The 24448-nt window shown below is 37.0% G+C and overlaps 1 protein-coding gene across 8 annotated transcripts in view; it reads right to left on the reverse strand.

The window, feature by feature from the left end:
- Positions 1-24448, reverse strand: part of IFT81 (intraflagellar transport 81) — a 192450-nt gene that overhangs the window by 35857 nt on the left and 132145 nt on the right. For all 8 annotated transcript variants that reach the window (XM_082698408.1, XM_082698410.1, XM_082698409.1 and 5 more), the window contains one exon: positions 19778-19924. In XM_082698408.1, coding sequence (XP_082554534.1) covers positions 19778-19924 — 147 coding nt within the window. The remainder of the gene's footprint in view (positions 1-19777; positions 19925-24448) is intronic.

Raw genomic sequence — 24448 nt, forward strand, 5'->3', positions numbered from 1 at the left:
ACCTCATGAATAGAAAAGTCATTGCCAAATATATAGAACCTCAATGTATAAGAAAAATTTTCCTGTCCAACATGGGTATCACAAGTATATAATAACAACTTAGTTTCATTAGAACTCTTGGAAAGACTAACTGCTCAATTAAAATATTTTGTGTAGATTTAAATTTTTGGACCCATCTAAATATTGTAAATCCTAACTTAAAAGCTATTTGTTTTGGGCTTTACAAATAAGGATTTAAAAAAGCAGAAACTCAACCCTATGAAAGTAAAAAGGTTAAAGGAGGAGGAGGAGGAGGAGGAGAAGGAGGAAGAGAAAAAGAAAAAGTAGGAAACCAACTCTGGCTGCGATCTTATCGTGATATCTTTTACATATTGTACTATTTTGGTAGCACTGCATCTCCTGAGAGTAGTACAGCCAACCAGAACAGTTAACACTTGTAGCTATTAGTTATCATTTAAGAAATGTACTGTGACTATATACACTAACAAGCATCTGAGACATTGGGATGAAACTCATCCCAAACCTTAAAAAGCTAAGAATATTCTAAATTAGTGTGAACTTACAGTTGCTTAATTCAGCTATTTACCCACTAATGATATAAAGTTATAACTACTCTAGGGGCGCCTGGGTGGCTCAGTGGGTTAAGGCCTCTGCCTTCGGCTCAGGTCATGATCTCAGGGTCCTGGGATTGATTCCCGCATTGGGCTCTCTGCTCAGCAGGGAGTCTGCTTCCCTTCCTCTCTCTCTGCCTGCCTCTCTGCCTACTTGTGATCTTTGTCAGTCAAATAAATAAATAAAATCTTTAAAAAAACAAGTTATAACTACTTTAATGGAAAGACCCCACTATTAACCAACACCAACTATAGTCTGGAAAAGCATATAAAATGAATAGGAATCAAAGGTATTCATTCGATAAACAGTGCTTACTAATTATTATGTACTAGGCACTGTGCCAGACACAGAAAATACAACTCTAAACAAGATACTCAGAAGTCCTGCCCTCACCAAGCTTAAGGAAATAGCGGCAAAAACAAACACTGAACTGATGTTTACAATCATGGTGAACATTATGAAGAAGTAAAATGGTCCTGAGAATAAAGAATAGGAGTTTAACTTGAGTTGGGAGGAAGACAGGAAAGGTGGGTTTTGGGATTTAGAGGAGGTGGATTATGACAAGCTTCTCAAAATAATTACGTAGAAGCCAAGACTGAAGAAGTAAGAGTGTGCTGGAGGAAGGAGGGAGAGGCAAAGAATAGCATTCCAGGTAGAGGGAACAGAAGGTGTAAAGATCCTGGCTCATTAAAAGTATTGCTTGATAGAAGCAGCAAATGCCAGAAGCCAATGTGAGAAATTTTATGGTATTTCTGAAACAGAACATAATACTTTAAAAAAAAAAAAAAAAAAAAAACCTTCCTCTTATGTACCATTGTACTAGTAATTTTTAGATTTTTAAAACTACATAAAATAATTTTTCTTCCTGCTTTTCCTTTTATTAACTACATTATAAAGAAAATTTCCAAGTAAGGATTTGGCCTATTATTTTTAAAAGATTTTATTTATTTATTTGACAGGCAGAGAGGCAGACAGAGAGAGAGAGAGAGAGAGAGAGAGAGGGAAGCAGGCTTCCTGCTGAGCAGAGAGCTCGATCCCAGGACCCTGAGATCATGACCTGAGCCGAAGGCAGAGGCTTTTAACCCACTGAGCCACTCAGGCTCCCCTGGCCTATTATTTTTAAGCCCATTACTTCAAAACAAAGTAAGTTTCCATTTTACCTAATACAAGGTAATTTTTTGGAAATTTTTATTTTTTAAAGATTTTATTTATTTATTTTAGAGAGAGAAAGTGTGAGCAGGGGAAGGATAAAAGAAGGAGGGAGAGGGAGAAAGAGTCTCAAACAGACTCTGTGCTGAGCATGGAACCTGATGTGGGGCTTGATCTCATGACCCCAAAATCATGACCTGAGACAAAATCGTCAGATGCTTAATGAACTAAGCCACCCAGACACCCCATTACTTTTATTATTTATAAAATTATTTAGAACTCTTTTTTTTTTTTTTAAAGATTTTATTTATTTATTTGACAGACAGAGATCACAAGCAGGCAGAGAGGCAGGCAGAGAGAGGAGAAAGCAGGCTCCCTGCAGAGCAGAAAGCCCAATGCGGGGCTCGATCCCAGGACCCTGGGATCATGACCTGAGCCAAGGGCAGAGGCTTAACCCACTGAGCCACCCAGGCGCCCCTAGAACTCTTTTCAAGTTAGCCTTTAAAAGGATTGAGTATTAAAAAGGCTAAGATGGGGGCACCTGGGTGGCTCAGTGGGTTAAGCCTCTGCCTTCGGCTCAGGTCATGATCTCAGGGTCCTGGGATCGAGTCCCGCATCAGGCTCTCTGCTCAGTGGGGAGCCTGCTTCCTCCTCTGTCTCTCTGCCTGCCTCTCTGCCTACTTGTGATCTCTCTCTGTCAAATAAACAAATAAAACCTGGAAAAATAAATAAATAAATAAAAATAAAAAGGCTAAGATGTGTGGTGCCTGGGTGGCTCAGTGGGTTGAAGCCTCTGCCTTCGGCTCAGGTCATGATCCCAGGGTCCTGGGATCGAACCCCGCATCGGGCTCTCTGCTCAGCAGGGAGCCTGCTTCTGCCTCTCTCTCTACCTGCCTCTCTGCCTACTTATGATCTCTCTGTCAAATAAATAAAAAAAACAAATCTAAAAAAAAAAAAAGGCTAAGATGCTCAAAGAAATACCTTGGAGGGGAGTCTGGATGGTTCAAAAGGTTAAGTGTCCAACTCCTGATTTTAGCTTAGTTCATGATCTCAGGGTCATGGGTTCAAGCGCCATGACAGGCTCTGTGCTGGGCGTGGAGACAGCTTAAGATTTTCTCTCTCAGTGGTGCCTGGGTGGCTCAGTCATTCAGCATCTGCCTTCAGCTCTAGTCATGATCCCAGGGTCCTGGAATTGAGCCTCACGTCGGGCTCCCTGCTCAGTGGGAAGCCTGCTTTGCCCCCTTCCACTCCCCCCGCTTGTGTTCCCTCTCTTTCTGTGTCAAATAAATAAACAAAATCTTAAAAAAAAAAAAAAAGATTTTCTCTCTCACTAACCCTCTGTCCCTCCCCCTCTAAATAATAATAGTAAGGTAACTACCATATACCTGAAATTTTGGAAAACAGGAAAAATTCACTCAAAGCCACTATTCCAGTACAAGTTCTACTACCATGTTGCTATTTTTCCTTCTAATTTTTAAGGCTAACCATAAGGCCAATAATTCTAAATTGTAAGGAAGTAAAATATGGAGCACAGCATTTCTAAAATTTAGTAGGAGATTTTTTTTTTCCCTCCAAGGAGGCAGAGAGGCAGGCAGAGAGAGAGGAGGAAGCAGGCTCCTTGCTGAGCAGAGAGCCCGATGCGGGGCTCGATCCCAGGACCCTAGGATCATGACCTGAGCCAAAGGCAGAGGCTTTAACCCACTGAACCACCCAGGCGCCCCGGAGATTTTTTTCCTTACAGACTTGATTGATTTTTCAGTACAAAGTCCTCAACAATAGTAAGATTAAAAATTCTTCACATAAAAATAACCATCTAATTCCTAGTTTAAATATCTTTTAAAACTTGACTTAAACTTTGAAAGAAAAGAAGAAGCCACTGTGTTTTCATAGAAGGAGGTTCAAAATATTTTTCTACCCATGATTAACCTAATTTTAATAGTAAGAAATCCAGCCCACACAGAGCAAATTATCAGTTGCTGGATTATAGGAATAGTTTAAAAATTTAAGTCATACCAATGTACCTAGAGTCCAATAACCTGCAATTTTTCCTTTTAAAGAATAAATGTGTAAGCCTGACATAACCACAGACTCAGGATCCCTAGAGTAACTATATGTTCTATTAAAAGTGTCCTGGGCAAAGTGCCCAAAGTGAAATCAACCCTGTTCATCTGCTATCTTCAGTATTATCTAGGCCAATTTTTCCCTTTTTTATCTTGCTGTGCTCCAGAATTATTTTTAAAAGCTAAAAGCTATAAATATTTTTGGTGGAAGAACAAACCCACCAATTACTCAATATGCTCTGTGATAATTGGTTACTATTTGACATTCACAGGACAAACTACCTAAGGGAAGGGTAGTTTCGGCCAGATTAATGATGGTTATATACATTTAAACAATAGGCGGCCATCAAAGTACTCTAAGGAATCCACTACTCCAGAAGAATTAGAGGAAAGAAAACACATTATCAAATGTTTTTCCTCCACTGGAAGTTTCTTCTCACAATCATTTGGATTTTAGATTATTTCTGAATTTTCAAGTTATTAAAAAAAGATGAATATATTGAAGCTAAAACATCAGAAACGTATTTAAAAAAAAAGATTTATTTATTTATTTGACACACAAAGAGAGGCAGTGAGAGAGGGCACACAAACAGGGGGAGTGGGAGAGGGAGAAGCAGGTTTCCCGCCAAACAGGGAGCCTGACGTGGGGCTTGATCCCAGGACCAAGCAAAAGGCAGATGCTTAATGAATGAGCCACTCAAAGCGCTCCCAGAAACATTTTTAGCAATTTCTATAGGACATACTTCAAGAAATGTTCAGAAGGAAATAAGGTTTTGATATATTTTGTCAAATTGTCCTTCAAAGGCTATTTATAGTGCTTTTAATAATTGTCAACTTGATAATTAAAATAGTATTTTACTTTTTATTTGCATTTCTTTATTAAGGAAATGCACTTTTTTGTCATGTTCATTATTTATCTGCGGAAATTTTTAAAAACGATTTGTCTATCTCTGGCCCATTTTTTTATTGGAGTTTTTAATTTCTCCTGTGGCTCTATAACAGGGATTCTCAAACTATTTGGTCTCAGGAACACTTTATGTATTTTTAGAATTATTAAAGCTCTCAAAGGGATTTTGTTGATGTAGACTGCTGCTTTGGCTAATCTGATGGAAAAGAATACAATTTCAACTAACGGACCCCTTACTTCATAACATATAAAAATCAATTCCAACTGAATTGCAGACTTAAATGTGAAAGACAAAACTAAATATCTTTTAGAATATAAGAAAATATCACCATACCTTTGAGATAGGAAAGGATTTCTTAAAGAAAACACAAAAAGCACCACTGAAAATAGATAATCAATAAACTTAACTTAGCTAAAATCAAGAACTTTTGTTCATCAAAATAAATATTAAGAGATCAGGAATATAAATCACAAGATGAAAAAAAGAGCATATTTGTAACATATTAGACCAATAAAGGATTTATATCCAAAATACATAAATTAAACCCATAAATCAATAAATGAAAGGCAAATAATCCAATAGAAAAATGGATATAAAAAAAAAAAGAAAGAGGGGCTCCTGGGTGGCTCAGTGGGTTAAAGCCTCTGCCTTCGGCTCGGGTCATAGTCCCAGGGTCCTGGGATCGAACCCCACATCGGGCTCTCTGCTTAGCGGGGAGCCTGCTTCCACTTTCTCTCTCTCTCTCTGCCTACTTGTGATCTCTCCTGTCAAATAAATAATAAATAAAATCTTAAAAAAAAAAAGAAAGAAAAATGGATAAAATACTTGAATAGTCACTTTGCTGAAGAGAAATCCAAGATGGCCAATAAGCATATTAAAAGATGCTCAGCCTCATTTGTAACCAGTAATACAAATTAAAACCACAGTAAAATACTATTTTAACATCCAGCCAATCGGCAAAAAGAAGTCCTTCAATACTAAGTGTTGGTAAAGATATGGAGGAAGTGGAACATCTGTATACCACTGGGAGTGGAGGATTTATGAACTTAAAAATTAACCATTTTGAAAAGTAAATATACATTAAATAATCCATATAGAGGGTCCCAAATCTAACCAACGAGTTCCAGAAGAACAGAGTTTTTTTTAAAAAGATTTTATTTATTTATTTGACAGAGAAAAAGAGAGAGTGTAAAAGCTGGGGAAGTGGCAGGCAGAGGGAGAGGCAGAAGCAGACTCCCCGATGAGCAGAAAGCCAAACTCAGGGCTCAATCCCAGGACCCTGGGATCATGATCTGAACCGAAGGCAGACACCCACCAACTAAGCTACCCAGCTTAGAATTTTTTTAAAGAGTAGAAATAATACAAGAAAAATTTTCCAGAACTGAAGGATATAAAATAAGATTCTAAACTGAAAGGACCAATAGAATTCCCAGCTCAATGAAAGACGAAAAGATTATTTAAGCCCATAACCTTAAAAATTTAGAAAATCAGAGGTAAGAACTATGAGAGACTGTGGATTCTGAGAAACAAACAGGGTTTTGGAGGGGTTGGGTGAGCCTGGTGGTGGGTATTAAGGAGGGCATGTATTGCATGGAGGACTGGGTGTGGTGCATAAACAATGAATATTAGAACACTGGAAAATTAAATTAAATTGAAAGAAACAAAACAAAACAAAACAAAAGGGGGCTTTACTGTCAGGGGCAGAAGGGAAGGAAAGGAGGGGCCAGCAGTCAGGGCCAGGCAACTGGGCCACGGTCACAAGAGGTTTGGGTTTTATTTCATATTTCTCATTCAAAACGAACCAACTACTTGCCAAAAAAATTGCATGTCTTTCCTATTTTGTATCTGTGTATATGAGAAAGAATAAAGAACAATGAGAAAGAATTAAAAAAAAAAAAGAAAAAGAAAATCAGAGGTAAAGAGAGAATCCCAGAAGTTTTAAGAAGAGGTAAAATAACAATAATAACAACAAAAGGTTGCATTGAAGGACTAGAAATTAAAACAGCCTCAGACAGCAACACTGAATACTTGGAAGACTATAGAACAATGTCTTCAAAATTCTCAGGGAAAAAGATTTTCAACCAGAATTTATCACTCGGTCAAACTACCAATCATGTATGAAATGGAGAAAAGACAAGATGGAATTAAGACAGTTTTACCCAAGCAAGATTCTCAAAAATGTACCTTCCAAATCTCTCTTTTTCAGGTCCATTCTCTATTACAACCAGGAAATAAACAAAGAAATAGAAGACTTGGGAGATGTGGAAATCAAGGGATCTAAAACAGGAAAATGGTTAAAAGAAATTTCCAGGATGATGAAATATGAAGCCCTAGATTACAGTTTACAGCAAGCCTACAGTTCACAATAAGTCTAGATATAAATCTTCTGACTGGAACAGAAGTATGAGAGGGACTTCAAAGACTACACCTAAGGCTTATAAAATATAATTAATAGATTACTGTGTTTGAGCATATGCCATGTTAAGATAAATTGTACAGTTCTGTCAGAAGGTCTGGAGCTGAGAGGGTGATGCATACATGAAAAAACTAACCAAACAAAAACAAAACAGTGAGGCCAGTATTAATTTTTTTTAAAAGATTTTATTTATTTATTTGACAGATAGAGATCACAAGTAGGCAGAGAGAGAGAGAGACAGAGAGGAGGAGGCAGGCTTCCCACCAAGAAGATAGCCCGACGTGGGGCTCGATCCCAGGACCCTGAGATCATGACCTGAGCCGAAGGCAGAGGCTTTAACCCACTGAGCCACCCAGGTGCCCCAGTAATAATTTTTTTTAAAGTGTACGAGAAAGGATATGTAATTATAGTATACTATGTGGCTCAGCTGTAAACTATATTTCTACAATTATCATAATGAATATAAAAAGTACTGATTTAACCAAAAATTGAAGTTACATTGGGAAGCTCTAACGAATGGAAGGATGGGTATGGAGGCAGACAGGTAATGGAAAGTGTAGGGCTAAATCCTCATTTCCTGTGGTAGTATATCCAAAATAAAAAAAAAATTAAGTTTCAGTGCAAACATGTTATTTAGAAATGCAGAAGTAAATACTACAAGAAACAAACAAAGGCATTAAAAGTGATTGCCTCAAGGAAACATGACTTGGGAATGTGAAAGGGGATCATTATTTTCATTATAAGCTTTGTAGTACTGTTTTACTTTTTAAACTACATATTTGTATCAATCTAAAAAAAGTGTAATTAAATTAAAAATACAACCAACTTCAAAGAGAGCCCATCACCAAGAAAAACCTAACAACTGATAGATTTTATTTTGAATAGACTTTGAGTATTAAAAATTAAATTTACTCATAATTTCATGTTATGACAATTTATATGAGCAAAAAGTCACAAATAATTTCATTTAGAACTTAATCATTAACATCTTAGGAGTAGTACAACAAGGTCACAGAAGCAGTTCAGAGAGGTGTTAAGATCATGGAGTCAGAGAAATGTAATTTCAAATCCTGGCTCCACCACTTAAGGAGACCTTAGGCAATTACTGTTTTATCTTTATATAACCAATTCAACTGAAATTTTAAAAAAAGGAGGTAACAATACTTATCTTAGAGTGATATGAAAATATATGTAAGGCAATTAACACAATGCCTAGTGTAGCATTCAATAAAAAGGAGCTATCATTATAATTAATTATGCCACAATGGTTTAATAAAATAAAGCAAATTCTTGACCTAAACATCTACTTATTAAGAACCATAATTGCCACCCTATAGTAGCCAATTTTTTTTTAAGATTTTATTTATTCATTTGACAGAGAGAGAGAGATCACAAGTAGGCAGAGAGGCAGGCAGAGAGAGAGAGGAGGAAGCAGGCTCCCTGCTGAGCAGAGAGCCCGATGCGGGGCTCGATCCCAGGACCCTGAGATCATGACCTGAGCAGAAGGCAGAGGCTTAACCCACTGAGCCACCCAGGTGCCCCTATAGTAGTTAATTCTTCAAGATAATTTATTACAACGTAAAGAGCTTTTAGAACCTCTGAAGATCAAACCATATAATGTTACCATTAAAAAATGAATGATTATTTGTCTAAAATAAAACTGGTAGTTTTGAAATAAAATCTATAAAATATACTAAAATTCTATAAAAATCGAATAATGAATAGTGATTAATAATGTCTGTCATTCTGTTTGAATATAGTGAAGGGAGTACCTAGAAAATAAGAGATGATTACTGCTTCTTCTAAATAGTAAAGAAAGCAATGTCAAGTAATTAGACTAAGCAGAAAAGTAAAAATCTAGGTGTGATGGATGCTCCTGAGAAGTAAAATAGAATAATTACTACTGCAAGCAATTACAAATCGATATACTCTCAGTACAACTAAAATTTTATATATATATAAATATATGTAAATATAACATATATAAATATATGTAAATATAACACATATACAAATATATGTAAATATAACATATATTTATATATGAACAGATATAAATATATGTAAATATAAGATATATTTATATATGCATATATATATGCATGTCAAGACTGGGAGAGAATTAAGAAATAAAAATAGCTGTTGTATAGGGCAGATAAAGAGTTATGAGTGAATTTTGGGGGACTTATTTTTTAAATAATTTTAAAAATAAATTTTAAAATTAATTTTTAAATTTATTATTAATTTTAAATAAACATATAATGTATTTTTATCCCCAGGGGTACAGGTCTGTGAATTGCCAGGTTTACACACTTCACAGCACTCACCATATTCACAGCACTCACCATAGCACATACCCTCCCCAATGTTCATATCCCTAAAAATAATTTTTAAAGGAACTCTGGCATAGGCAATAAACAACAAATTCTTGGAACATCAAGGAAAAGCTTTCTATAGTGCACTATAGCAGGTTAATAAAGCAAATTTGTCATTACAGTGAACTACAAAGCTTGCCACTGTGCAGCAAGGTCCATTATAGCAACTATTACTAATCATTTGGACCAATATACATTTGTAACCTAAGTCTGACATTTATGAAAGAACAGCCATCACTTTAAATGCTGAGAGCAATAAGATTAAAGCTTTATAGAGCTAGCTTCTAGCTTCAGGGCTAATTTTACAGATTTCTTTGTGATCAAAATGGAATTTGCCAGATGTTCTTTCTCTTTTTATCCATTTAATATCTTTTAGAACCTTTACTAGTAATGATCTAAATCTGGGCTAGCTTTTTAAATGGACAAGCAGCTTATTTCCTTAAGTATGTAACCATTTACAAATGCTTTTCAAGCTTATCTGGAACTCAAAAGCATTATTAGATTCCAGGCATCATTCTGGATATTTATGCGGAAATAAGCATCTCTTTGCTCCTGCTGCAAATTTTCCACCTCAGTATCTGGCATGAAAACTCTTCCCACAGTAACTAGCTGTGAGGACCTTACAAAGCAACCATAAAATAAATACTTTATATTGTCAAGAACTACAAAAATCTGTTCTTTTGACAAAAGCACTATTTCCATTTTACAGGGAAGGAAACTCAGAGAGAAATCAGTACAACCTACCAAATTTCAGCAAGTTGGAAAAACTGCACTAGCGTGAGAATTTATATCCTCAAATCCTGTTAGTCCAATATGCATGCTATTTTCCATTTCTTAATTAAATCACATTTTTGTCAGTTACTTCATCAAATGATTTTTTAAGCATGGAAAACTACAGAAAAAGGCCCAAGAGAGTCAGGTGTCACATAAGATAACACCAACTGTCCAAGAGTAGCATGAATATGTCCAATGACCACGATTTTTTTCACCCATTTGTCAGTGTCTTCTATTCTGTTTGAATTTAGACTTGAAAACCCAAAGAGGCTGTCTTTTCATGTTATGCTCCAATAAATCATTTGGATTCCCTGAATTCTGGCCTAAGATATTTGTTCTAAGGCAAAAAAAAAAAAAAAAAAAAAGTTTCAAAGCAACCTTTGTTTTTTGTTAAAATGATAGTCTTTTCAAATGACCCATCATAACTAGTGCCAACATAGACACGCATACAAATACTACTCTAATATTTTGCAAGCTGTATTAGGCTTTTAACTTTAAGTCAGAAAATTTGAGGGCACCTGGGTGGCTCAGTTGGTTAAGCATCTGACTCTTGATTTTGGTTCAGGTCCTGATCTCAGGGTCCAAAGATCAAGCCCCCTACTGGGCTCTACACTCAGGGTGAACCTGCTTGAGATTCTCTCCTTCCTCTGCCTCTGCCCCTCCCCTCTGTGCTCACCTGCACTCTCTCAAGTATGTAGATATTTTTAAAAAATTTAAAATTAAATTAGAAAATTTTACCAATCCAAGCGTAAGCAATATAATTACCTATAAATGGTAGTAGGTAGTTAATTCCTTATTCTTTTGCAAAAGTCTATAATAAGCAATATGATATATGCTGGTAGAAATCTGTCTTAAATGAAACTTGTGGCATAGGAACATCCATCTGTGAAACACAGTTAATCATACCATCCAAGGTCTCTGTGCTTCTATTATAAATCAAATTACCACCGCAAAGCTGTTACTATATTAGAGATAATGGATTTTTCAACTGCTGTCCAAGCATTTAACTGTCAAAAACGTTTTGCTATGAAAAGTTTTTAAATTTGGGGTTGCAACTGTGACATTACCTAGATTGCATGCATAATACACTGCTTCTATGACAGTGAATTGAGCCAAATTTATTTGATTCTGTTTTGTTCCATCTCTTGGGAAATTTTAGGGGCCTCGGGTCCTGCTATGAACTCTAAAGAGTGTAATATGATTTGAGAGGTTCTAAAAATATCACAGGTTTGCCTGGGCTCACTGAGAAGGGTGGATGATTCAATTACAAGTGTCAAAATTTGATTCCTAATTTTTCGGGATCTGACAGCTGCAACAAACCTTGCCAGGATTCCCTTATCTTCACTGTGCTTCTCTTTGAAGTATTTAAAGAAGATTTCATAATCTTTGCAATTTAGTTCTAGGATTTCTATCGGTAGCTGTAGAATGAACTGGTGGGATCCTTCTAAAGCTTCTTACAAACACTATTTGACCAAGCACATTTTCAAAGCAGTCATAACTGCAAACACAGTGGACTCTATACTCATACACCACCAACCAGGAGTGACCTTTCAATGCATGAAGTGCCAAGAGAACCTTAACCAGAGGTTCATGTGTTGCTATAAAAAAAGTTCAGACCCTGGGGCGCCTGGGTGGCAAAGTCAGTTGAGTGACTGCTTCTTGGTTTCGGATCAGGTCGAGGTCTCATGGGTGATGGGATCGAGCCCCGCATAAGGCTCCACGCTTGGGAGGGGGTCTACTTGAAATTTTCTCCCTCTGTCCCTCCCCCAGACACTCTAAAATATATAAATAAATCTTTAAAAAAAGCTCAGAACCAAAAGGCATGTATTTATTTGAACGACAACTCTAGGAAGGGTACCAGCACTGCATCATTAGGGCTGATTTTTTGTTTGCTTTTTCAAATAATTAAAGCAGAGATTCAGAGATATCAAGATGACTAAGATGAGAAAGACCAGCAGCTATGTGGGACTACTGCAAGAGAGAAAGACTTTCTTCTTTGCTCTTCCATTAAGAGAGAGAGTCATCACACTCAAATTGCCTCCTACAAAATAGCAAAATTTGTACTTACCAAAGTATTAATGGAGGCTAACAGATTAAATGGCAAATTTAGGTTTGTGGTCAGGTATCTAAAAACAACTTATCTGAGATAACTGGGTGGCTCAGTCGGTTAAGTATCTGCCTTCGGCTCAGGTCATGATCCCAGAGTCCTGGGATCAATTCCTGAATTGTGCTCCTTGCTCAGTGGGAAGCCTGCTTCTCCCTCTGCCTGCCACACACACTCCTCTCTCTCTCTCACTCTCTCCCTCTTCCTAATAAATAAATAATATCTTTTGGGCATCTGAGTGGCTCAGTGGGTAAAAGCCTCTGCCTTCGGCTCAGGTCATGATCCCAGGGTCCTGGGATCGAGCCCCACATCAGGCTCTCTGCTCAGCAGGGAACCTGCTTCCCCCCCACTCACTCTCTACTTGTGATCTCTGTCTGTCAAATAAATAAATAAAAATATTTTAAAAAATCATACTGACTATAGCAACCTTTTAACAACTCAGAGTCAAATGTATAACCATTAATTATTATAGTTTGCTATAATTCTGTTTTTCTGTCTCTTCTCACACTGAAACCTCCATAAAGTTAGATAATTCTATGCAAACATTTCAAAAGCACTCCAAATTATGGAAAACTAAGGTCATTTATTTTAATACTTAAAATCCTGTCCAAATAATTCAAGTTATTATAACTTAGAATAACAGCAATAATTTGTATTTTGAAAGTCCTAAGAGAAAACCACATGAGGATTCTAACTTAGGAGGGAAATTTTGGGGTTATATGGTAATTCTGGGTTTGACTTTTGAAGAATTGTCATACTGTTTTCCACAGCAGTTACACCACTTTATAGGCAAGGAACCTGGGTACAGAGCAGTTGGGTACTACGCTGAGGCTGAAGAGCTGATAGGTGGCCAAGCAGAGCTCTCCACACAGGTGTTCTGGCTCCAGAGCCGATTCTTTTAACCTCTACAGAATTCTCTTAACCTCCTCATTTACTGACATGGAAAAATCTCCAAGGCATTTTATTAAAAACAAGTTGTACAATACACACAGTACAAAACTATTTATATTTTTAAAAACCCACAAAAGAGTATTATCCAGGTTTATCTTTAGAGAAAAGACTGAAAGGATACACAAAACTGGAAGCAGTAGTTTCTCTCTCGTAAAGGGACTGAAGGACTTGGCATGTAGTCAAGGAAGACTTTTACTTTATCTGTGTTGTTTGATTTTCATACCATAAGAATGTATACAAGTATTACTTGTATAAACAGATTTTTTAAGATTAAAAGTTACAAAACATTGATCCAGTCCAATCTTTTTTTCTACTAAATGCACACTTCTAAAATGTCCCTCATCCAGCTTCTGTCATAATATATATTTTTAAAGACTTTATCTATTTATTTGACAGAGATCACAAGTAGGCAGAAAGGCAGGCAGGTGCAGGGGTGGGGGTGGGGACGCAGGCTCCCTGCTGAGCAGAGAGCCCTACGTGGGACTCAATCCCAGGACCCTGGGATCATGACCTGAGTTGAAGGCAGAGGCCCAACACACTGAGCCACCCAGGCACCCCTGTCATAATATTTTTTAAAAGTTTTTTAAAAATCTATTTATTTGACAGACAGAGATCACAAGTAGGCAGAGAGGCAAGGGGGTTGGAGGACCCTGGGATCTTGACCTGAGCCGAAGACAGAGGCCTTAACCCACTGAGCCACCCAGGTGCCCCGTCATAATATTTTATACAGTGGAGCACTCTTTTTTACCAGCAGCAGCCTGCTTCACCACTGAAGAAAGCTTAAGTTGTAGAACTTTTTCCTTATAGTCAATCAAATATTTTTCTCACCACTAGTCCTAATTCTGCCTTCTGTCAAACAAACAAGAAGCATACTAATCCATCTGGGTCAGGGGTCCCCAAGACCATCTCTAGGTTCAGTAATTTGCTAAGAGGACTCACAGAACTCAGCATGTAGTCATACTCTTGGCAATGCTTTATTACAGTGAAAACATACAAGCAAAACCAGCAAAGGGAAAAGGCACAGGGGTTGAAATCCAGAGGAAACCAGGGGCAAGCTTCCACGAGTCTTCTCCCTTAATTCCTCCAGCAATGAGTTATAACGCTATGTGTGAAATGCTGCTAACCAGGTAAGTTCATTAGAGACTCAGCACCCAGACATTTGGTTGATCACGGAGGCATACTCTCTGCCCAGCCCTTACCAAAAGTCCAAGGTCTGGGAAGCAAAGCAGGTGTTCAACATAAACCACATTCTTTGTATACACAGTTAAGACAGAGTGAGCAATTCTTTTCAGGGAATGGTGGGAATCTTTCTAAATTCCAAGTTCCTAGATGCTAGCCAAGGGCCAACTTTGCAAACAAGATTTTCTAAGAATAGCAGTTTCAGGTCTGAACCTTAATAAACTCTTTTTTATGCACACAATCTTCTCCATAAACCCTTTGAAATTTAAATGCAATTCTATTATGCCTTTTTTTTGTTCTCAGTCAATTCTTTCTATGAAAATTGCCAGATTTTTCATGCATTTTGGTCACCTTCAACGGGACTCTGCCTTGACTATGTCCTTCTTAAAACATAAAAATGTAAAATAGTATTCCAGGCATAATTTCACCATAAGTAGGATATTAAATTTTTATTAGTGGAATATAATAATTTGTTTTCTAATGCTGCATTACTCACGGGTGGTGTGTTGAGGTGGCAGGCAAAACTCAAATTCTACAACATTGTGTTCATTATCCTGTTAATGGCATTTTGTTTGTTTCAGCACAATGCTCCTGCCTCCCAAGATGACTTTGAACCCTAATTCTATCATCTCTCTCAGGCTGACTATTCCTTCTAGCCTCCTGTCATGCGAAAATTAAGGGTTCTGGAGAGAGACCACCTCAATTCAAATCATGATACTACTATTTACTAGCCATGTGATCTTGGGTAAGTTAGCCAAATCCTCTGTGTGCCTCAGTTCCCATATCTGTAAAATCTAGGAATAATGATCATAACTATCTCTTAGAGTTGTTCAATGAAATAAACGAGATAACATATATAATAAGCCTAGGATGCTGTCTGGCACATTGTAACTGCCTAATAACCATTAACAATTAATCTTAAAATTATTGATAAGAATAATAAATAGGTTGGTATCAAGGACAAAGCTCCATGGCAATTTTGGGTAACTTCTCTCACATACGAGAGCATTCAAAATTCTTTGAGAATATCATTCAAAATTCTTTTGAGAATATCGATTCAGCTAGATTTGTACTTGGATTTTTAATTAATTAATTAATTTGACAGAGAGAGAGAGAGAACAAGCCGGGGGAGCAGCAGAGGGAGAGGGAGAGGGAGAAGCAAGCTTCCCCCTGAGCAGGAAGCCCAATGTGGGGCTCAATCCTGGGCTTGATTCCAAAACCCTGGGATCATGACCTGAGCCAAAGGCTCAGTCACTTAACTGACTAAGCCACCCAGGCATCCCTATACTTATTACATACTAAAATCCAATATAAAAAACCTCAAGATATAAAAGACACTCATTATCATCAATTTTTAGTTATGTTAAGAGCCTAGAGTCTCTAAATTTAACCTTCTTATCACCTACCAAATACTGTGTGAAGAGAAAGAAATCAAGATAGACTAGACTGGTAAGAAAACCTTTACCACTGAGAAGATAATTTCAACAGTTCTAGAAATTCCTACCCATGTCAGAAGTCTGGCACTATAAGAGATAAACACATTCCTGTCCTACTGCTGTAATTAAGCAAGGCAATACAATGAAAATGAAATGTTCAAACGATAACCAAAGTATAATGAAAAAGAAGAGCATTTTTAGACACTTCATCTTTTATTAATAAGAAACATCCAGGGAATAATAATGAAAAAGTCTAGGGAGGAACAAATGCCTGTAGCACTTGTCATCTGCAAACAGAAGAGCTAAAATTCTCAGACGAAATGTAACATCTGGAATATTAACTTTAATGGTAGTAGGAAGCATCAAAATGCATACTTCAATACCCAACTTTAAAAACTGCTAGCTGACCTCTAAAAAGAAAACAACAAAGGAATATAAATTACTATATGTATAGCATTTGTCACATTTATCCTTATTAACACAGTAACATTCCTAAATTTTTCCAAGAAAAGATTAATCAAATAACCACATATGGGTAATCAAGGAACGAAGGTTTATATCCAAACAAATGACTGTCATACAGCTTCTAGCAAGCTAACAGTTAGTGACTGTCAGACCTGAGCTCAAATTCTTACTCGGCCACTCAATAACTGTGTGACGTTAGGCAAGTTACCTAAATTTCTCTAAGCCTATTTCCCCAATCACGATATGGAGATAATTTTAACCTCACAGGTGTTCTTGAGAGGCTGAATTAGGATATATTGCATGTGTATTTTATTGTGGTTAAACACACATAGTATGAAATTTACCCTTTCAACCATTTTTAAGTGTACAGTTCTATGGCATTAAGTGTATTCACATCATTGCGCAACCATCATCAAGGATATGTTTTTAAAGATGGAGCACACAGTAACTGCTCAGTGAATAGCAGCTAAAATGACTCTCATTAGTGTTATCGCATTCTGTGTCTGTGCAAATTATTTATCCATTAAAAAAAACCTATTTCAGGGACGCCTGGGTGGCTCAGTTGGTTAAGCAGCTGCCTTCGGCTCAGGTCATGATCCCAGCGTCCTGGGATCAAGTCCCACATCGGGCTCCTTGCTCAGCAGGGAGCCTGCTTCTCCCTCTGCCTCTGCCTGCCATTCTGTCTGCCTGTGCTCGCTCTCTCCCCCCCCCTCTGATAAATAAATGAAATCTTTAAAAAAAAAAAACAAAAACCTTTTTCATATTTACTTCTATTGAATTGTACCCATTTTAGGAAATACCAATTTCAAATATATAAACCATATTCTTAGCTTTCAAATTCTTCATTCATGTGACTGACAAAAATATAAAAATATCAAGAGCTAACAACTACTGAACACTCAGCATGTGCTCGTGCTATTCTATGCACTTCTCAGGTATTAACTCATTTAATCTGTACAATAATAATTCTAGGAGGTATACAGTGATAACAGTCACATTTTACAGCTGAGTACAAAGAGGTTACGGAAGCTGCCCAAGGTTAGCCATCTGGTAAGATGACAAGGCCAAGGTTTGCACCCAAACAACTAAATTCTAGAGCCCATGCCCTTAACCATTCCACTATACCACCTTGCACACATGTAGTAACATGAGGCTCATAGGAATGGTGACTTTCAGATGCCAGATGTTACATGTTGACTGAGCCTTCCAGTTTCCTGGAAGCTTTGACATCCATTATTTCGTGTGTTCCTCATAATGACAATAAAGAGCAACCACCCCATTTTATAGATGGAGAAGTGATTTGCTCAAGGTCAAATAGGAACATGTGAGAAAGACCTGGATCCCAGGCTGGCCACTTATTACCTATAAGTGCATCTACAATCTCCTTGAGCTTCACTCAATTGTAAAATGTAAATAACAATAACAAGAATATAAGAAGTAAACAAGTGTTTGCAAAGCATCTAGCACAGAGCCTCGTATAAAAAGTGCTCAATTAATGTAGGCCCCCCCTCTTCCTCATTCTCCTATCCGTGCCTCCTGGTATAGTTATTCTTTCTAAATGCCATGCTACTACTCGATACCCTCTCACCAACTGTGTTAACAGATGGGTGGCAAGAAACATGATTTTTTGGTGATCACCATGTGATATCAAATGAAACCTCACTGAAGTCCAGCTATATTATATAATTTTAAGTATAACAAACTTCCTCCCTTTTGTCCATATGGTCTATCACTTCATCAAAGTAGAAAATAAAACTGGTCTACCAAGATTTGTTCTTTACAAAATTATGCTTAATGTTCCCCAATACCTTCTGTTCTTTTAGGTAACTGCCAAGTGATTTACTTGGTTTGTTCTAGTTTCTGACCAGATATTGTTTAAAAACCAAGTTGACCTTATCATTGCCAAAGTTCTCTCTTTCCCCTTAAAAAAAAAAAAAGCAAGCTTTTCCTGTTATCAGACTCTTCTCCTATTCACTATAATTGATCAAAACTAAAACCTAATAGGATGGCACTATGTTCTTTCCCCTCACATTTGCATAGAAGGAATATCTAATGCTGAATTTATAAGCACTATTCATGCTAAATGTGGCCACGGTAATCAGTATTTCTTGTCAGTTGGGCAGCATTTTCTTAAGAAAAGACAAAAATGGTAGGAGGTAGCATGGTCTCTTATAAAACAAAATTACTGCATAATTAACCTCTACCCACCCCACCCCAGATTGCAAGGATGTCATGAAGCACACCCTGTTGGCTTCCAAGTAACATTTAAAATATTCCCATCTCCTAAAGCAATCTGGAAGCGGATGTTAAAAGCCAAAGGAATTTTTCAGTCACGTGCTTACTGCTGAAATCTACTACTCTGCAGAAAGCTAACAGCATACTGGGAGGCAACAATCAGAAACACCACAGAGAAAAGTGGTACCGTGGGAACAACTCAAGATTTGTGTGTGGCCAGTGAAGGTCCACTGCCAATTTTGTAACAGTATGAATTTGGTAACTGTTCAAAACCAAAAATGAAGTCTGAATGTGAGCAGCTTTTTGAAGTAGCTTTTGCTGAGGCCTAGTAGCTAAGTAGCTAATATAAAATAAAAGAGCTGTAAAAAGTGGTAAAATACAGGCAAGGATTAGGAATTAAAATAACACCTATCAATTGATTCACTTAAAAGAAAAAAGCACTGTGCTAAAGACATTTTGCTTCATTTATTCATTCTTTCTTGAGCTAATTTTATGAAAATGAGATGGGGGTTATATTTTTGGTGCTTAAGTTTAGCCATATATATGATAACAATCATGTTATGACATGTTACTTGTCCCACTAATCTCACCACTCTGACAGAAGGATAAAGGAAATAACAGCTGTTAAAACATTGTTCAAAAATTAAAGTATATAGCAACACAAGACAGAGTTGTATTTTTAAAATTTACAAGCATCTACAATGAAGTCATTTAAATGGTACAAGTCCCAGGGGCAAAGTAACTTAGTGATATTTTCTCAGCCCTTTCTGGAATGTTTATCAATGAATAAGAATTTTTGTCTTATCTGTTAGTTCCTACTCACTTTGCTTTACTTTTATAACTTAATATTTATAATTAATAAATCCAATATAAGTTTGGTTAATTAAAGAGTAAAAATCTGGAACATTATCTCACAAAGTCATTAAGATCTTTGTCATTCTAAGCAAGAATATCTTAATATTATTGCAAAGACTTTTTAGTTTTAAATAAATGGGTTTTATAAAATAAAATCAACTTTCCATTACTGATATTCAAGCCAAAAAAGTAAAAACATGAATGTTTTCAAACAAAAACAATACTCATATCCTTGTCCCATTAGATACCTCAACTTACTTCATCTCCCTTCAAAACTTCGGTGCCATCAAATTCACGGGTCTGATTTGTCTTCACTGACACCTCTCTCTCTAGGTTGGCCAACTTCTCCTTTGCTTCCTGAAGTTCCTCAGCTTTGGCTTCTTTTTTACGAGAAATAATGGATGCCTAATTGAGCATTAAAAATGAACGTAAAATTAGACATACTATCCACTTTCTATTATCCTGTGAAATTATCAATTTTTTAGATTTTATCAAGCTAAATTTTCAATATTAGGTTGGCTTCTCCTAACCAATACCCTTTGCCCTACTACCTATCATCACCAGTTATCTGTTCAATATGAATATGCAATGTATACTAAATATCAACCCCAAAACATTCAGAAGATAAAAGCCCTGAAAATACAGGCTATATCAGCAGTGAAACAAAATACATTAGAAATAAAAATATTAAAATATTGTCAAGTAACATTCAAATGTTAATGAAGATACTTTCTAGGTACATAAATAGAAGCTTTCCTTAAGTTTTTTATTTTTCTGCATGGTAGGTTCCATTTCACTGAAAGAAAACAAGAATGTTTTATTCTCAAAACTACAACACAGATTATCTTACCTAAATTCAATATCCATACTTTGAAAATGAAATGTTAAAACATCGATTATATTTGGGGCATTCTAATAAATAAAGTGCAGATTTAAAATCAAACATGTGACTCATCAGAATTAGGCAAATGTTTACACAATCCAGATGGCTGTTCTTAGCCATGAATGCAGTACTTTATATTACTAAGCCACTCTTGGGGGATTTCCTTAAGTGAACCATGGCTGTACTAGTTTAAGAAAAACATTAGCCAAACTGTCCTCTTTTTTTTTTAAGATTTTATTTATTTATCAGAGAGAGAGAGGGGGGGAGAGAGCGAGCACAGGCAGACAGAATGGCAGGCAGAGGCAGAGGGAGAAGCAGGCTCCCTGCTGAGCAAGGAGCCCGATGTGGGACTTGATCCCAGGACGCTGGGATCATGACCTGAGCCGAAGGCAGCTGCTTAACCCACTGAGCCACCCAGGCGTCCCCCAAACTGTCCTCTTAAGTGAAATAGTACAAATATTTTCTTGACACAAATCTGATAGGGGAGGGGAAATCTCTAATGCAAACCCTTTAAACAAGTCTATTTTCTCTGTTTAAAAAATGAAAGACAGGGGCGCCTGGTTGGCTCAGTTCGTTGGGGCCTCTGCGTTCGGCTCGGGTCGTGGTTCTGGGATGCTGTGATCGAGCCCTGCATCAGGCTCTCTGCTCTGCGGGGAGCATGCTTCCCCCTCCCTCTGCCTGCCTCTCTGCCTACTTAAGATCTCTGTCAAATAAATAAAATATTTTTTTTAAAAAATGAAAGACAGATGATGAAGGAATGTTTCTCTCTATGGAGTTTGTTTCTCTCTATTCCAGCCAAAAAAAGAGAGAGAGAGAGAGAAGGAATGATAAGAGTATCAGAACCAGAGAGGAATCAATGGTATACTTCCTTAGCATAATAAAAAATAAGTATAAAACTCAGTCCAAACCAGGATCTTATTTAACAGAGAAACTAAATCTGAAATAAGATAAAAATGCCCACTAACTCCACTATAATTTAATATTGTGTTGAAGGTATTTGTTCATACCATTAGACTAGAGAAAGCAATTTGAAGCATAAGAATTTGACAGGAAAAGTTGGAATTTTCATTGCATATGATTATAAACCTAAAACACCCAAGAGAATCTATGGGAAAACTACAGTAAAGAAATCAATAGCACTTACAGACAAATGAGGAAGAAGACATAAGGAAAGAAAAGCCCTCAATTATAAGAGCAAAAAATAAAATATGTAAGCAAGAGAAGTCCAAAACTTTGAGGGAAAACAAACACTCAAACAAACCAAAAAATAAACTTGAACAAATGGAAACACATAACATGTTCTTAGATGGGAAGACTCAGATATCATAAAGATGTAAGTTCCGAGGTACAAACCCAACAATTAAAAAATTAATTTTTTCAAGAGCTGGATAAGTGGATAAGAAAGCTTATGGAAAAAACGTACAAATAAGAATTGTTTAAAAAAAAAAAAACCCTGAAAAAATACAGCAACTGGGGGCGCCTGGGTGGCTCAGTGGGTTAAGCCTCTGCCTTCGGCTCAGGTCATGATCTTGGGGTCCAGGGATTGAGCCCCGCATCAGGCTCTCTGCTCAGTAGGTAACCAGCTTTCCCCTCTCTCTTTGCCTGCCTCTCTGCCTACTTGTGATCTCTCTCTCTGTCAAAAAAATAAATAAAATCTTAAAAAAAAAAAAAAGTACAGCAACTGGAGGTGAAGGTGACTACTTTTATCAGTTATTTGAACTAGATTATAAAGCTCCTGTAAATAAGTTTATATGAGTACCTGAACAGGACAGGTCAATGGAAAAGCAGAAAATATAGAAATACATCCAATAGCATTTTTAAATTAGAATCTCAAATCCATAGGGGAAAAAGTGGACTTTTTTTTAACTGGTATTAGGACAATTGGATAATTGGATAGCTATATAAAATAAATAGCATAACTAGAAAAAAAATTCTAAGTAGATCAGAGATTTAAATTAAAAAAAATTAAACAGAGAAGTCCAAAAAAGAAAACCTGGGCAAATTTCTCTATAACTTAAAAGAGGAGAAAGTATTCCTAAATATGTCTCAAAACCTGAAATAATAAAAGAAAAAAACTATTAAATCTGATTTCATAAAAATAAAGTAAATTTGATTTTTCATAAAAATAAAGAACTTTTTGGGGCGCCTGGGTGGCTCAGTAGGTTAAGCCACTGCGTTTGGCTCAGGTCATGATCTCAGAGGTCCTGGGATCGAGCCCCGAATCGGGCTTTCGGCTCAGCAGGGAGCCTGCATCCTCCTCTCTCTCTGCCTGCCTCTCTGCCTGCTTGTCATCTCTCTCTGTCAAATAAATAAATAAAATCTTTAAAAAAATAAAAAAAGAACTTTTCCATGGTGATGTAACATTGTAAACAAAGTAAGAAGGCAGGGCGCCTGGGTTGTTCAGTAGGTTAAGTGGCTGCTTACGGCTCAAGCCATGATCCCAGGGTCCTGGGATCGAGTCCCGCAACAGGCTCCCTGCTCAGTGAAAAGCCTGCTTCTCCGTCTCCCTCTGCCTACTGCTCTGCCTGCTGCTCTGCTTACTTGTGCTCTCTGTCAAATAAATAAAATCTTTAAACAAAAAACAAAAGTAAAAAGGCAAATACCAAACTGGGGGAAAATGTTAGAATTATAAGCCAGACAAAGAGCAAATATTTTTTTCTTCTTCTTCTTCTTTTTTTTTTTAAAGTTGGTTCCACACCCAGCACAGAGCCTAACATGGGGCTTGAACTCACGACCCTGAGATCAAGACCTGAGTTGAGATCAAGAGTCGGATGCTTAACTGACTGAGCTGCCCAGGCGCTCCAAAGGTAATTATTTCTAATATATAAAGAAAAAAAGGCCAACAGCTCTCGAGAAAAATGAGGATATAGACATGACGGGGCAATTCACAGAAAAGAAATTAAGATGACTGTTACTCTTGTGAGAAGATGCTCAACCTTGTTTACAATAAGATAAGCAAAAATTAAAACTATTACAGGATATGATTTCTCACCTACAAGGATGGTAAAACTCTAAAAGTTCAACAACATACTCTACAGGGAGGCAGTGAGGGAACAGGCACTCTCCCACACTGAGGTGGGAACATGAAATGCTATAACCTCTATGGAGAGGAATCTGGCAATATCTATCAAATGTACCTAGTACTCTCAACTCTGGGACAACATCCTGAAAGTAACACTGGCAAAAATACACCAAGACATAAACAAAAAGCTGCTTACTGAATCATGATTTGTAATAGCAAAAGAATGGCAACAGCCCAAATGTCTAACTGTGATCGTCTGCATGAACTGTGGTATAAGCACTCAGTGGAGACTGTGAACAGGAATAAGCATACCAACTACGATGGCTATAGTTAAAAAAAAAAAAAAAAGAAGAACTAGAAGACGACAAAAAACCAACAGATAATAAGAAGTGTTGGCAAGGATGTGGAAAAATCAAAACCTTTCTACACTATTGGTTGGACTGGTTTGGAAAGAGTCTGACATTTGCTCAAAATGTCAAACAGGATTATCATACGAAACAGCAATTCCACTCCTGGGAATATACTCAAGAGAAAAGATATTTTCACATAGCACTTGTATAAAAATGTTCAGAGCAGCATTATTTGTAACAGTCAAAAAGTAGAAATAACCCAAACACCCCTCAACTGATGAATGGAGAAACAAGATATGATCTATCCATACAATGGAATATTATTCAATAACAAAAAGAATGAAGTACTGACTCACACTACAACATGGGTGAACTTTAAGAACTATGCTAAGTGGGGGCGCCTGGGTGGCTCAGTTGGTTAGGCAACCGCCTTTGGCTCAGGTCACGGTCCCGGAGTCCTGGGATCGAGTCCCGCATAGGGCTCCCAGCTCCATGGGGAGTCTGCTTTTCCCTCTGACTTTCTCGCCTCTCATGCTCTCTCTCACTGTCTCTCTCTCAAATAAATAAAAATCTTAAAAAAAAAAACAAAACTATGCTAAGTGAAAGATACCAGCACAAAGGACCACATATTGTATGATTCCATTTGTATGAAGTGTCCATGATAGGCAATTCCA

Source organism: Mustela nivalis, assembly GCF_964662115.1.
Source record: "Mustela nivalis genome assembly, chromosome: 14".
Classification (NCBI taxonomy): domain Eukaryota; kingdom Metazoa; phylum Chordata; class Mammalia; order Carnivora; family Mustelidae; genus Mustela; species Mustela nivalis.